The following is a 16002-nucleotide window of genomic DNA, read 5'->3' as shown; positions in this document are numbered from 1 at the left end:
TGTTAACCACATGTTGAAGTCTACTGGACTGCTTGTTGAAAAGTTACGCTTAAGGGTCACCCAGTGGGCTCAAAAGAACCAAGCGTCTGTGATTGGCGAGTTGGGAGTAAGAACGTGTTGCATGAGTGATTTAAGAGAATTTGATGATATATCAACAGTTTTCTTCTTCTGCACATACAAAATTCAAGACCCAAGAAAAACGACGGCATCAGTTCTTTCAGCAAATGCACCACACAGTGTCTGTTTAAGTTCAAATGAGGGCGCCCTCTAAATAAAAAAGGAGGAAGTAAGATGAGGTTTTTATACAGCGACAAAATCCTCAGAGGCAGGAAGTCAGGGTGGACATATAGGTCAACAGAACATTGGACGTTAATATGGGAGACGACTAGGTGCATGTGGTTATATTTGTAACCATGACAAAAAGTTATGAATCTTCTCTACCTGTAGTACTATCATACCGAGCGTTAGCATGTCACTGTTAAATATTCCAATGGTCTTATCACTGAAGTAAAACAAGAAGTGTTTACTTCTTGAATAAATATAAATAGGATTGACTGCAGACTTTGAAGATGTTTGACAAAAAGTTCCTCTAATTTGAACTATTGTATCTGAAACCTCTTGAACAAACCAAACCAGGTCGTGTTGGTGCCTAAAACTAAGCCAACCTTAACACAGTGTTGTCACATTGTAAAAAGACAATCATTTTCTAACAGTTCATGAAGGCACAGACAGATGAAGCGGTCCTGCTGATAGCGCAGATCACTAAACTGTTCTAAAGGCAGTTATAGACGACGTAGATTAGATTAGTTTCTGTGCATCCCAGTCCATCAGAACATCTTCCTCACAGTGTAACATCCCCCGTGATGGAACGTATTCCCTCATGTATTTCTGTGGCTGTCATGTCAGCCCTGATTGCCTCCCTCTTCAGTCATAGACTGCTTTGCTTTAGCACAATGCTTCTTAACATCTCTCTTCATATCATTTACCGTTCTCTCTTTATTTCTGTCACAACATGTCTCTATGATGACCCACGGGATCAAGCTTTCTACACGTAATTTTTGTGAATGAAACTCGCAAAACTCACCAACAGCTGGCATTCATCAGGTTTAAACAAGCGGTTTATGACAAGTTGAGAGAGTTTGCTGAATCTGGTACGGTCAAGCCTCACAGGAAGAAGGCTGTCATCTCCATTTTTTTACAGGCAGAAGTTATGCAAGCAGCAGATAAAAGAAAGGTCAAAAGACTTGAGTGACAAACTGCTGCAAAATGTTTCTGTGGACGATACTCTCTCTCCTAGTCACATTCAGTAATCATCTGTGTATTTACATCCCTACTAATCTTAACAGTGTACCCAAACACTTATTACAATCTACTTGTCTCTCATTGTTATATTCACACTGTGCAGCACAACCAAAGGAGATCAGGAGACAATGAACAGCTTGATAAGTAAAGTGAAGAACTCATACATGTTGTGCAAGTCTAAAAACTGTACTGACGCCTGCATGTCTCTGCAGCGCCAGGCCACAGAGGATTTACTGAAGTCAGACATTTAGACACCGCGAGTACTTTGAAATGTAGTCAGTTATTGAATACAAATTATATGGCAATTTTTAAAATTAGTAATATTACTGGATAAAAAAATATATACAGTATATCTAATCGGAATACTTTTGGATAATTAAGGATTAAAGATTGAAAAAAAGCCACAACAAATTGAGTTCCACAAATAGTCAAATTTCACTTCCAATGCAAATAAATGCATTTAGTGTATTCAGAATTTACAGTTGGTCAAATAAACTGACCCTTACAAAAACCATGCCAACAAATTGAGGGATGCTGGGATGACAGGATTTTGTAAGCTAACCAGGAAGTTAGCATAGCATTGGTTCCCTTGACAAAAAGCCAATGGGATTCCCCTTTGGATGTTGGATTATTGAAGAAAATAAATTATTTGGCAAACAAACTTTTCTTTTATCCCAGAATGGATAATATGAAAACTTGAGGAGATTACTCCATGTGTCATGAGCTTATTAAATTGCTTCTACAGTATGAAAGCAACAATTCTCCAATAGACAACATAAGCTCACCATTACCAACCAATATGAACACAGCTAAACTTAGAAGAAATAGACGTTTAAACATGTGTTCCACCCCTCTGGCTGAACCCAGTGGATATGTATACAGACAGGTATGTAGGGGGGGGGGGGGGGGGGGGGGGGGGGGGGAATGTCATCTGAATTATTTTGAAACTTATTTAATAATTCTGATGCTTTAAGAATAAAGGCTGTTTTGATTATCACAGTATACAATGATACATCAATATCATACCCAGTGGCCAACAGTATTACACAGACCATCATATAACTTGACTGAGATGTTATTTAAAGTATAAAAATTGGTCGTCATTAATCTTTTTTTTTTTCAGGATTATTTTTTGATCATTTTCACTTTCATTGGAGCTGAAAGAGAAGAGGTCGACTGGAAACGGAGTGACATTGAGTTATGTGGAATGTGCTTTGGCTACCAAGGAGCTCTGTCAAAAATCTATTACTCTATAGAATAAGAAATCATGTATAACTTTGATGGGCCCCAAGAGCAATCTCTAGTTATCTTAACTATAAGACATTTTTTTAAATTTCTCTACCTAATTCAGAGCATTTCTAATCCCTCCACAGATCTCAACATTTCCTCCACTGGAGGGCACCCAAGTGGTACTTCATCATGTTTTCTCCCCCTTCACTCTCCTCTTTATCTGAAAATTAGATTTTCCTTGTCTGCAATTAGTATAACTATATTGTAATTATTTTCTGTGATAGTAAACATCATTCACTGATCATGATGTAATTTTTATTATGGTGGTATTGACATCCATGCAATCCCACTTACTCCTGTAATATGTTCTCACCAGGCAATGCATAGCAAGTGAAACAATAAAATGATATTAGAAACGTTGTTATTGCCATGCCACAATGTTGATGGTGATGTTTTGGTACAGCATATAGCTCAGAGCAAAATAAAGAGAGGGAGAAAAGAAACACCATAAACCATCACAACAACGCATGCAAAAGGGAAACACATCGATGTGAATATATGTATAAAGAAAATATATGATATGTCATTTAGCAGACGCTTTTATCCAAAGCAACCAACAATAAGTGTATTCAACATAGGTATTCAAGAGAACTACTAGTCACTAGAAGTCATAAGTGCGGGGTTGTAGGGCTTGACCATGGCCTGGAGATAGGAAGGAGCTGTTCCTTTCACTGCCCTGTAGGCTAGCACCAGAGTCTTAAACTGGATGTGAGCTCTTACAGGTAGCCAGTGTAGAGAACGGTGAAGGGAAGTTGTGTGTATCTGTACAGTTCAGTTCCCCAGAAAACCTACTGGAAAAAAGCACAATGATTGATGTACCAGTACAAATAAGTCCAGTTTGAGATCAGTCCAGTGCCTGGAGCTTGTGGCAAGGGGGGCTAGCAACAGGAGGTGAGTGTTGTGACTGCTGTATGAACCAAACACTGCATGATAAAAGCCTACAAGCTAAACAGAGATATGGAAAACAATAATGAAAGAGTTAAATTAGGGAATCAGGGAATAGTTCATGGGCAGTTCAAAGTACTCTGCATGACCAGTTTGATGGCAAATGCTGTCAGCTGTTGATACTTTCACATGCATGATGTATCATTGGTCCAGGTTGAGGGCTGTTAGCCTGGCCGCTCGTCTTTGTGTTTGCAGCTGCTCTGCTGCAGATACCAGCCTGCTGATAGGACGGCAGAAAAAAGAAAAGGATAGATCCTCCAGCAGCCTTGACAGAGACTCGGTGAACTCCTGCAGTTAGTCACAGGTGGACCTGTTGACAGTCTATTCACCAAACAGGCCCTGTACACAAAACAATCCGTCTGGCGTTTTGTGCCAATTTTGTGCACACAGAGCAGAAATGTCTGTGAGAGTGTGAAGTCAAGCCTGTGTCAGTATTTCTGTCATCCGTTTCCCAGAGGAGTGAGCTCTATGGCCGGACAAACAGGTGTCACTGAAGTAATACCACTTTACATTACAAAATGTTACTTACATCTACTGCACTGAACCAGACAGAAATGACTTAATAACTGTGAGGAATGAGCCAGGCTAAACTTCACTGGCTCCTATATTAAAATGGCCCTTTTCCATAACCTCTTTTATATTATGAAAATGGAGGAATCAAAGTTAGTGACTTAGTTGAATATGTTATTGAAACATGAAACTATGGTAGTTTTTGGACAAAAAGACTTGTTTGTCTTATTGACAGTGAACGTTGGTTTGTTAATCATGAATCATTAACCAAGAATTTTTTGGTAAACCAACCACACCCTAACCCAGTGTTGGATGGATGAATTATATTCATCCCCCCCAGTTTGGAAACCAGTGCCTTAACCATATATAACCATAAAGGCAAAGCTAGGCAGGTAACAGGCTAAATAGTTAGCTCGGTTCAAAACATGTTGCCATTTGGAAGCATGAATATGCTGCCTCCTAGCCCCTGTTAACCACCTTCAACAATATTGGAGAATGTAGTTATAAAACAAGTCAAGTTCAATATTATTTATACAATATTATTACACATTAAATGAAATAGGGGCCCACAGCCTGGGGCCTCCTAAAGGATAATCCAGCCCTGCAGAGAGGTGGCAGATCAGAAAGCAAGCACTCATGTGAATCGTTATTATAAGTCATTTGTAACAGTTCTGGAAAGCACTACAAAAATGCTGATTGAGGCAGGAGGGAAACAACAAGTATCATATTTTGTCCATTAGATTGGAGGACTTGTTGCATATATCCCAACCTTAACACATCTTACACCCACATGTTGTGTGTGGTGTGATGTATAGGGCTTATTATCTCACAGTCACAGGTGTGCAGGGCATTGTTTTTATGAAACGCCTTGAATTCATGCATATATCATTCTGTATATGATAACAGACTCGCATATTGGTCACAATGCATGACAGGTGGAATGTCATGTCACGAAGTCTGAAGTCTTAAAAGGTTAAAGGTATATTTGTACATTTTTATGAGATTTGGTGTAAAAAGAAATTGGAACAGAACACCAAAAAGGGCAACAGTGTTCGTTCATCATAGATCTGTTAAGATTGTAAAGAAATATAATCTGACCAAAAATGTTACCAGTCCAACCAATAGCCTACTCATGGCCATGAGAATCCGATGTGAGGGGGGCTATCTATATTAGAATAGCTCCGTATGGGAAGAGATGGGAGTAAATATCACTATCTGGCTGTGACGCAGGCAGCCACAAGGAGAAAGCGCTGCCCTCCTGCCTTATCAAGCCCACGGTGAACAGCTGTTACTATGTTGTGGAGACAAAAGAAGCACCTTCTTGCCTGAGAAATCTTTTCAAAGAGCCTGTTAACTTTGAACCAGATTGATAGCGGTGTAGGTGAGATTCAATGAGGATTGCAATCTGTGATGAAATGTAGTCCTGCTATCCTATCTACCTATTTAACACATTTGTATTTTTATGTAATTGTTTGAAATGCTGCATTCATTTCTGAATTATCAATGCACTTACTCTTCTGAATGTCACCTTACTTCGTAACTTGTTACAGTAACTAGCTGTCACTAGCCGGCTTGGGTTTTCTCCGGGTCCTCCAGCTTCTCCCTTCCTCTTTTTCAAGATTTCATGATACATTTCAGCGTAGCCTGTTGCATTTCATAATTATACTGAACTGTGGGTTTGGAGCTAGTCCTGGTTGAACGTTGTGTAATAGTGATACTCGTTACCAGGAGAGGTTGGAAGGAGGGATATGTTTCTGAAACGTAAGGTTTCCACATAAAAACCTGTGGCGCTAACATAAGCGGAGTACGTTACAACTTAACCAGCTAGCGGTAGCACTTCTATGCTATGCTAGCTACTGAATGTATACTGGACATAAATATATGCTGCTTTTGCTTTTTAATGATTGTAACAGTGAATAAAGACCTATCGGCTTTGTTTTTCCTTAATTTCATTGTCTTCTGTCTCGATCTCCAGGTGATACAAAAGCAGAAATGTTCTCCAGTGTAACAGGGACTTCCAGCCACACGGCAGAGCTACGAGTGTGAGAACAGACAAATATGAATCTAAGGAATCGAGTGAGACGTGTGTTGACCCATAATCTAGTAAAACTTTTCATTTTAAAGTAAATTTGATGTGTGTGTGAGAGAGAGATAGAGCAAAACCTGCAGCCTTGTAACTAGGCAGGTATCCCAGAGTGTATGTGAATAGTTATGTGATAGTTATGTTGTCAGGCGTGTTAGTATGGACAGAAATCATTTCTAAAACGATGCTGAAACTCCAATGTGGACGGAGATTTCCGTCTTAAAACAACGTTTTAAAATGGAAATGTATTAGCGTGGTTGTAGCAGGACGAGGACGGGCCTTCTGGTGTGTTTACAAAATGAGCGGCTATAGTGATTGGCGGTGTGCTTTATTTTCATATCTACGACTTTAAGAGTATTTATCATAAACGTCACCTGTTCTGCAATCTGTTTTGTGAAAAAGCAGGTATTTGGAAGTACTCACTATCTGTGGCCTTTTATGATACAGCCTGAAGAACCAGCTGTGCCGTTACAGCTCAACAGTCCAAAATCCAAGCAATATCCTGTCCTAAATCACAGTTCTAGGCAGGCTTTAGCCAGCTGGTTGGCAGTGCTGTCACACTCCAGCTTGGAATGTGAGTTAAGTGCTCATAGTAAACAACAGTACCTCTGAACTCACAACTTACCCTCTCAAACCTCTCGACACATTTCTGCCCGGAATGAGGAACAAAGTGAGTGCTGCTACAGCCTATCTTTTCTAAATCAGTGGACCTTCTATCTCATTTATAGCACCTTTAAAGTGTGATTTGGATTCATACCCAGAGAAATTAAGTTACGCTTGATATTCCACTGTGTTTTACTTTTCCTATGCTTTTTAGTTACTGGGCTGTGTTGTATCAGTGAAAACGTGCAGATAATGCACCTGGTCCCAGATAAAAGCCACTACTTCCTCTGTGCTCATACTCCTTTACCCTCAATGAAAACTGATACTTTGTTTGAATTTACTGACTCATATCATTACATTACATTACATTACATTACATTACAGTCATTTAGCAGACGCTTTTATCCAAAGCGACTTACTTATTGTAAGTCGCTTTGGATAAAAGGGATATCAGAAGTATGTTTATTAAAAGAAGAGTTCACACCAAAATCAAAAACACACATTTTTCCTCTTACCTGTAGTGCTTTTAAAGAGATGTCTGCCCTCTCTCAAATATAATATGAAACTCAACTTGTGGTGCTCAAATCACCAAATAAATTAATTTGAAAAACTCAACAGCAATGTCTCTTCCCAGAAATCATGACCTGGTTACTCAATATGATGCAGAGACTTTGTTGTGAGCAGTTTCATGTAGGAACTATTTTCTCTCAGTCCAACTACATCCATCGACCATATAACCGTGCAGGAGGAAGCATCTACTCATGGACGAGAGACACAGCACAAGATGTAACCATCAATGGCCAACGATAGCTAGCTCAGAGCTGGCAGTAACGAGTAGAGACGCACGCTTCCTTCTGCGTGGTGATACGGTTGGTGGGTGTAGTTGGATATAGAGAAAATAGTTCTAACATGAAACTGCTCACAAAAAAGCATGTGGATTATGTTGAGCCTGTCACATCAAAACAGTGTAGATTGATAAAAAATCACGACAGGTAAGACAAAAAATATGTTTTTTTTATTTTGGGGTGAACTGTCCCTTTAAGTGTAACCATTTGTATTATCAGACTGCTGTACACAGAGGGCTCAGGTGGCCTTCAAAGCTCTTGGTAAGAGATGGTAACGTAAGATGGATGCGTGTGAGCAACGTGCGAAGTGAAACGCCACCAGCGGAGGAATGGCATGGTAAGTTTTCTAATTCAAATCAAGTCAGAACAGGAACATCATGAAGAATTCTACAGTTTTAATACTTATTATAATCTTATCTTGTCATCGTGAAATAAATAATAAATGCACACAAAATAATAAACCTCATACATTTTACATGAAAAGTAAAAGTCAGTACAACTGACAAGTTCTATCAGACCCATTCAATAAGAACTCACACGCGGTACTGTAATTCAGTCAAAAGTGGTATAAAAATGAATGTGAACAGATGCTGTGCACCAGGTAACACACTACACATACTTTGCAGGTGTCACATAAGTCACATAAATCATAAGTATATGATAATTAGTGTGTTAAAATAGACAATATTGTTAGCTAACATCTCAGTGTCATGTTTAGCTCTCTGCTAGAAATAGCAGAGAAAATCAAGCACATCTAGACACATTATCAACTGATCTGACCTTTTCCACCACAGGAATCAGATACAAAAATCCAGTGAACTGGACCTGCTCAACAGCAAACAGCAGACGGACACAGTTAAGAGACGAGCTGATGAACATAGTGGAGGAATTAAGTTTGTAAAGAGGACACAAACGTCACTCCAAATGAATTCTAATGTTGCTTCTTAATTGCTAAATGTGTATGCCACTGTTTGCTGACACGTTCATCACAACAACCCTCATAAACCATTCATTAGAATAATAATTACTCGTTTGAATACAGTGGAAACACAAGTAAGAACCTGGTAATAAAACCTTACCAGATTCTTAAAACAGGCTTATACCTACCGATAGTAATTATATATATATATATATATATATATATATATATAACCCATGTAATCTTGCGTCAGGTCGTGCAGGACTGTCTCTGAGGAATTAGGGTGTTACCAAAACGGGTTCTGCTATTGTTGCTTTACGTTTGTAGGAAAACGCAGGAAAAAATAAAAATATATCATATGAACCATCGGGCGACTGTGGCTAAGTGGAGAGCAGGGTCCTCCTTCAATCAGAGAATCGGCGGTTCGATCCCTGGCTCCGCTAGTCGCATGTTGATGTGTCCTCGAACAAGAAACACTTAACCCCAAAATTGCTCCCGTAGCTGTATGAGTGTGATAGAATCTGATATGCAGGTGTCACTTAGCTCCTTCCTGCCATCAGTGTGTGAATGGGGGTGAATGTGAATGGGTGAAGGATGAGTGTGAAAGCACTTTCAGTGGTCGGAAAGTACAAGTACAGTTAATTTACCATAGTATGAGGATATGTTGACTAATTTGCTGGAAAAGGCTTGACTACTGGCAAAAAGGAAAATGACTAAAAATCCATCATGTGGTACATTCCATTTGTCTAGACTGGGATGGTAAACAATGCAGTGTTGTCGTTTCTTTGACATTTAGCAGCCTTTTCCAAACACCATTTTCCACAAGCCCAAGTCCATCTTGGGTTAAACATCACCAGAGTGATGGATTAAGGCCAGTCCAGTAAGGACCTTTCAGAATGGACTCAAGTCCAGAATCCCAGTGCAGATATAGCTGTTACAGTAGTGCACACATCTAGAGCTAAAAACGCTGGCTTTAGAAAAGAGTATATGTACATGTAATGACACTTTAATCCAGAAAGACAGAGGAAAGAAAGGCTCAGTGAGAGATTCCATTGAGATCCAAAGGCTAGCGTAACAGCAGCTAGCCCAGAGATGGAGTACGGACCTCAGTTGTCTGGATGTCACCTAGCAACTCTTTGTTTCCCTCAAAATCAGTTTATGATCCCTACTTGGTAGAGAATGTACATCACAACAGTCAGCACCAGTCTTTCAAACTGGCTGGGTCCAATCCGGTAACTATAAATATTGAGCTTCTTCACGAGGTCAAAGGTCACAATTTAACAGTCACCATGCTTTGAAGGGGACTCTTGGAGGTCGAGGGAGGCCCGCTGGTTGTGGTCTTTGTTTTAATCCTCCTGCGAGACGATGAAACTTTGCTTTTCCGTCGGAGGGAAGGCTGTGTTTTCTTTCTGTAAGCTTCCCTCTTTGGACTGTCGGGAGCTCCCAGGTGCTCAGAGAGTCTCTTCTGAAACACTGCTTGGAACTGCTGAGTCTGCAAGACAAAAGATAAGAATAAGGAGTTGATTCAAGGACATGTTGCCTGGCTGTAGCAGGTAAACTTGGCCCTGTGTGGGGGCCACGTTAGGATTTACCAACTTTATTATGGTGCACTTTTTGGTTTTTCTTTAGCTATTTAAGTCACCCATGTCACAGTTGAATTTGTTTTATCATACACATTAAACTTCTACTGACTTTCTAAAGCCAATGTATAAATTAATACTTTTCTCAAACTATAACTAGATAAGAGTTTTGTTTCCTGCGGTGGTTGTTGCTTTATGCTAAGGGAAGGACAACGTTGCATTCTATTTTACTTCAGCCAACAGAGGAACATAACTGAATATTCCTAGTGCCGTCTTGCATTGCTGTGGGTCCCATTTGGATCCGGTTTAATTATCCCCTGATCTAACTCTGGGTCTGTCCTCGGGCATCTTTCAGATTTGGTCTCTTTGTTTGAAAACGTATTTATGCATGTTGGGTTTGGGTAGGATGTCCATGGGTCTGTTAAAATCTGCCCAGACTTTGGCATCCATGAGAACCTCTACCTTCTTGGACTTTCTGCATCGATTCCATAGACTGTATATAAGAAGTGGACGTAGCTATCCTGAGGTCACAAAGTACAAAGGAATGCTGAATATTTTTTGGCGACCAAAATATTCTAATTAACTTTCCTGAACTGAAACACGCTGTGACAACTCCCAGATTGGACAAAGGCGTGGTCGCGACCTGTCAATCACAATGTAGCCCCGCCCTAAAGCATACTCTGCTTTATGGTCTATTTGACTCTAAATGGACCATAATTTACTAAATGAACATCATGCTGTATTGAAGAAGACTTGAAACTAGAGATTGAGACCATAAACTCATGTGTACAATGTTTACTGAGGTAATAAATCAAGAGAGAAGTAAAGTAATTTCCTCATAGACTTCTATACAATCAGAGGAGTCGCCCCCTGATGGACATTAGAGAGAATGAAGATTTAAGGCATTGGCCTCACTTTTCAGATCCGGAGGTTGCCATCTGACACCAACAGGGATTACCCTCCCACTCCACGTAACACAAGTACATGTCATCATGTGACCAAAGTTCTAAACTTAGATCACGCGATGACACCTGAGTCAACTCCAGTCCCTGCTCAGGACCATGAGATAGGTTTGACAGCGCTGGGAAATGCTAACAAATGAACCCTGAGTTAAGACTACGTTATCCAGCTACTGCTCAAAGGTCAAGACTGAACCATCACGCTCAATCAATGGAGGTCATACCGTGTCCAGCTGTGTAGTGGTGTGAGGTGCCGTGGTTGTGGTTGGGTAAGCTGCCGTCTGCTGCTGGCTCTTTGGTTTGGCACAGTACATCTCCAGAAGCTGAAGTTCACAGCCAGCAGACCGACAGCACTGGTCCACTATCCCCTTCCCCCTGGGTCGAGCGCCGTAACCAGACCACGTACCTTTACCTGCAGAGAGAGAGAAATGTCCAACATGGGGTTCTTTTATTATTTTTTTTAATAAAACCCTCTTAACTTCAAAGAAGAAAAATGGGTCAACTTCAATGTATTTGGCAGTCTTTTAAGCCCAAATATGCATGGTAGCAACAGACAAATTCAATATTTTAAACGTTTGCATGCTAGTCCATCCCCCTCTACCAATTGCAATCGACATTACACCCCACAATGCGTAGGTATTGGACGAGTACAAAGCCTGTCCTGAAGGTGGTGCTAGGGGACAGACATTTGGACCAAAAGGGCCCAATCGATGTGCTCCTCTAGGGAACAGATACTACACTGCTTTAGGAGGAAATGTATTCCTGATGGTTGCAGTAAAGGACGGTTCAAAATGTTTTCAAAATCATCAGGGATCATCTTTTTGGGAGCCATGGATATGAAAAGACCACTTCATGTCAATCTGGATAGTCGTTGTCGCAATACCTTCCGACAGACAACAATTATCAACTGATTGTCGAATGTGGGCTCCTTTAGATCAAATCGTCAAATAATCGACTATTTGTTAACACTGTGTCAATGTGAGCATGTTAGCATTTAGCATTCAATGCACTTAACTAGCACATCTGAAGTATGTAGTTATAACGAGGGTAATCTCATACTGTGACCTGTGTTCTCTGCTGTTTGTCCCTGTCCACACCTTTTCTTTGTTATTACTGTGAAAGCTGCGCTGCTCTCAGATAATACGTGTTTTAACAACAGAGCTATCGCTCACTGAGGCACAGTGTTCTGGTGAGCGCGCTGCTTTTTTAGTGGATTGCCACCAGTCTGATAGTGTGAGGAGTAAAGTGGCCTTGGTCAGAACAGAGCAAAGGTAATCAAGTGAAAGGTCATTTGGGTAATTCTCTGAGTGCAGTACGAGTGATTATACATACTAATAATGTATAATCTAAACTAATAATAATTACCTGTATTTTAAATGAAATGCTGCAACCTGTCTTACAATATAAGGTCCAGCGTGAAGTGACCAATCAGGTCACCTCATTTAAATGCCACACATTTGTATCCAATGATGAACCACTATTGGATAAAACAGTAGAATCAAATGTGGCCCAGATAGAAAGACCAATGATGAGATATTAAATTGCATAAAAAGTCTGTCCAGTTGGCTGCAGCTCAGATGAGCATTGTTGTGGCTGGTCTTTGTGTAAATAAATGAACAGGCTGTTGTTGTGGAGCTGATAACTTGCTCAGAGTTACTGCAGTGTGGGCATGATGACCATGGCCATATCTGTTCTACACCTCTGCTGGTGTAACTGTTACCACACAGGGTAGAACAACCTTGATAGCACTTGGTGCTATTATGTTTTTGTATCTTTATCAAAAATAGACAATAGAATCAATGTGCATTCCTGTCATAACAAAACAGAATCTACCAATTTATACTTTCAGTCACAGTTAATGTTTTGAATAATTTTTTCCCCTCCATATGTTATATCTGAAAAACACAGAAAACCCATACCATAATAGTTACATAGCCTAGGGACATAATGCATAGGTGCTTGTTTTGTGCGTGCAATGGGAGAAAGTCAATATAACGTAAAGTTGGTTTGAAGTATGTATGACAAAATATAAGAAAATCTATGGACAAAATCAAAAGCACTCTTCAGCCGTCGTCATCGTGCAACGTGCCAGCTTCAATATTGCACCGTGTCCAAAACATTATCTGTTTATATCTAAAGGTTTCCAGAGAATGAACCCTAACCATGTCGGTGACCTCCTGACTGTTACTGCAATGGTTTCCACTCGCATAAAAAAAAACCAGCAACATTCTACACCCCAAAGGCAGGTGACGCAAAAACAAGAGGATAACATGGATGTGGACCTACCTAAATAGATCCCACGGTCCCCACACACGAATATGAGGTCGCTGAGGAGGTCCGTGCCACAGCGGAGTCGGGCTGCCTCCGAGGACAGCGGCCAGCCGGCCAGACACATGGTGGAGTAGAACACACACATCCGAACACACAACACCTGGAGAGGAGAGGGGGGAGCTGTTAATACGCAGAGCCATCCTACACATGGTTTGTTCTGTCCAAGCTCATAATGAAAACACAAAGGGGCCTTGCTTCATCAACAACAACACTCAACAACAACACGTAAACAACACCTGATGAGTTTTTTCTACCGATTGTGAGATTTCCTTTTCCCTCGTTTTAATAAGAAAACTAGAATCAAATAGAAAAACTAAATTAACTATTTTTTTTGATAACAGATTAAATGGATACAATGAAACTGAAATAACACAAACATTATTGAGACATGTTCTACCGATACATCTTTCAGAGTCAAACTTTTAAAATTGGACTGCTTCAGGCCAACAAGGAGATCAGACAAAGAGATTTGGGCTTCAAAACCGTGTTGAGACAGTTGTGGAGGGACATAATGTTACGCTCTTTATAACTGGAATGATGATCAACAGTAATCTTTTGGGATTTAGACTACAACCTCAAGAAGTTGTGGTAACTGAATAAATTGGTGTACTATGAATATATTCTGTAATACCATTTCAGAGTAGATAAGTGGAGAAAACTAACAACTCTCTTGTTAGTCCGTGAATGCAGCAGGTGTTTCTGCCTGCTTTTTTTTATCATGACCCTGTTCTAGGAGCATGACCCCATCCATCAAGCACACTGCTATCAAGCTGTTAATTCAATTATGAGGTTATGATTATAAACTGTATACTGTTGTAAAGGAGTTCAAAGGGTTTTGTTGATGTGAAATATCACAAGAGAGCAAGCCATCACGACTCCATCCACTGAGGAGGACAGTGAAATGTGGTTGAAAGTTCTGGAACAAGCAAGAGCAAAAAGCCAGACTGAGAGATTTCTTATTTTTGGTCAATATAGAAATTTCAAAGTCGTGCAAGATAAGTAAATTTACAAAATATCAATCAAATACATTTCCCATCTGCATGGTGAGTCAGACCTGGACTCATTTAGTCTGTGACCAAAGTCCATGAGCAGGTTCCAAAAGCTAAAATCTTAACAGCTCAAAATCCAAAGTGCACAGTTTTCAAACAGATGAAGTAATGCTGTATTTTATCGCACCATCATTTCCAAATTATTTCCTAAATTGTTTCTGAGAAATATTGATGAAAAATAAAAGTGAAATTCTGAGACAGTTCAGATTTTATTAGCATTGGTAGATTTTCAGGGGAAGAAACGGTTCCATTTGAATCTACGTACATTTTCATCCATTGTCTATTTATTGTTGGAAACTTTAAAATCCCAAAATATCCCATTGTATATTTGTCAGACTTTAATTTTTCCTCTAACCCTAACCTAATAACAACCTTCCTATGAGTTTACGATTAAATAAAGAGTCTTTCTTTCTAGGGACATGCAGGATTGGACCAATAACAGACACAGGTTTAGACTCTACAGTCAGTAGTACTACTAGCACTCCAACGCAGCATCGGTTCAGCAGAATCAACAGTCTTACCTTCAGCATGGAAGAAGGGCGGCATGAGGAGTGCATCCTGCCTGTGTGGACAGACTGATGAGGACCTGCAGTCTTATAGTCAGCAGCAGGAGGGGCAGGTTTCCTCCCTGCTCTCCTTACGCCGGTCCACACTCAAATCTCGTCTGGAACTCCTATCAGATGATTCAGCACGCTGTCTCTGTTCTGCTGTGTTCCTACCGTGTATGTAACAGGATATTCATCTGAGTCACAGACACGATATCCTTCATAAAAACAACAACAATACAAATAACAAATACAAAAGTCTTCCAGGAAATCCTCCCCTCATGAAAAGTTCACTTTGTGTTGGAGCTTTGTTATTGAGGTATATGCTGTGAGGTATGCACTTATGACTTCTGGTGACTAGTAGTTCTCTTGAATACCTATGTTGAATACACTTACTGTAAGTTGCTTTGAATAAAAGTGTCTGCTAAATGACTGTAATGTAATGTAATGTAATTCTATCATTTCTATCAGTGGGTAGAATTGTTTGGTCCTCTTCGTTCCGTACGGCGGCCCTGAGAGAGCGCCGCGCTGCAGCTTTAACGAAACATGCAAGAGACTAAACAGAAGCAAAGGAAGACAACAGCAAACATCTGCAATGACATCGGAATCCTGCAGTTACAATGTCGACACCAGAACTAACTTATGCTTGTTCCGCAAGATAATCATCACAAATGGACACCACTTTTATTATATTTGAAGCGAGAACTGAATCAGACGTAAAAAGCTAACGCTAGGCTATAAAGGAACTCCACCACGGTCACATGACTTTGCGTCTCCAGCACTAAGCTAAAGGAGGACGTGAGGACGTTTAGTCCCCTCATTAAGACACTTTTTGAAGACACGTAAAAGCTTCTACATTCAGGAGAGGAGTGTTTGTTTTATTAACTTATTCTATGACGGAGAACAAAACCTTAAAATCTCTTCAGCTTGTGTTTCACCGTGGTGCTCAGAGTCCCGCTGCTCGACCACTATGCAACGGCGGATGTTTTCTCTGTTCAAAGCAACTTTATAAACACATAGAAAATGAGTGCAGTGACAAAC

General features: G+C 40.2%; 1 protein-coding gene across 1 annotated transcript; it reads right to left on the bottom strand.

The window, feature by feature from the left end:
• Positions 1-7726: 7726 nt before the first annotated feature.
• igf3 (insulin-like growth factor 3) lies at positions 7727-14973 on the bottom strand. Its single transcript, XM_068733227.1, has 4 exons — positions 14938-14973; positions 13323-13467; positions 11261-11448; positions 7727-9989 (listed from the first exon to the last, which is right to left on the bottom strand). The coding sequence occupies exons 1-4, from the start codon at positions 14971-14973 to the stop codon at positions 9768-9770; spliced, it is 591 nt and encodes a 196-aa protein (XP_068589328.1). The 3' UTR covers positions 7727-9767.
• Positions 14974-16002: the final 1029 nt, after the last annotated feature.

This window comes from Cebidichthys violaceus, unplaced genomic scaffold, assembly GCF_023349555.1.
Source record: "Cebidichthys violaceus isolate CVI_PGR_0920_01 unplaced genomic scaffold, fCebVio1.0.p SCAF_6, whole genome shotgun sequence".
Lineage (NCBI taxonomy): Eukaryota > Metazoa > Chordata > Actinopteri > Perciformes > Stichaeidae > Cebidichthys > Cebidichthys violaceus.
The sequence above is the reverse complement of the archived record's forward strand: the minus strand, read 5'-3'. Positions and strand labels throughout refer to the sequence as shown.

Coding starts and splice junctions, on each gene's coding strand:
- igf3 (XM_068733227.1), bottom strand. CDS start 14,973: ATGCACTCCTCATGCCGCCCTTCTTCCATGCTGAAG. Junction 13,468..14,937: donor GCCCTTCTTCCATGCTGAAG/GTAAGACTGTTG, acceptor TCTCCTCTCCAG/GTGTTGTGTGTTCGGATGTG. Junction 11,449..13,322: donor GGACCGTGGGATCTATTTAG/GTAGGTCCACAT, acceptor CTCTCTCTGCAG/GTAAAGGTACGTGGTCTGGT.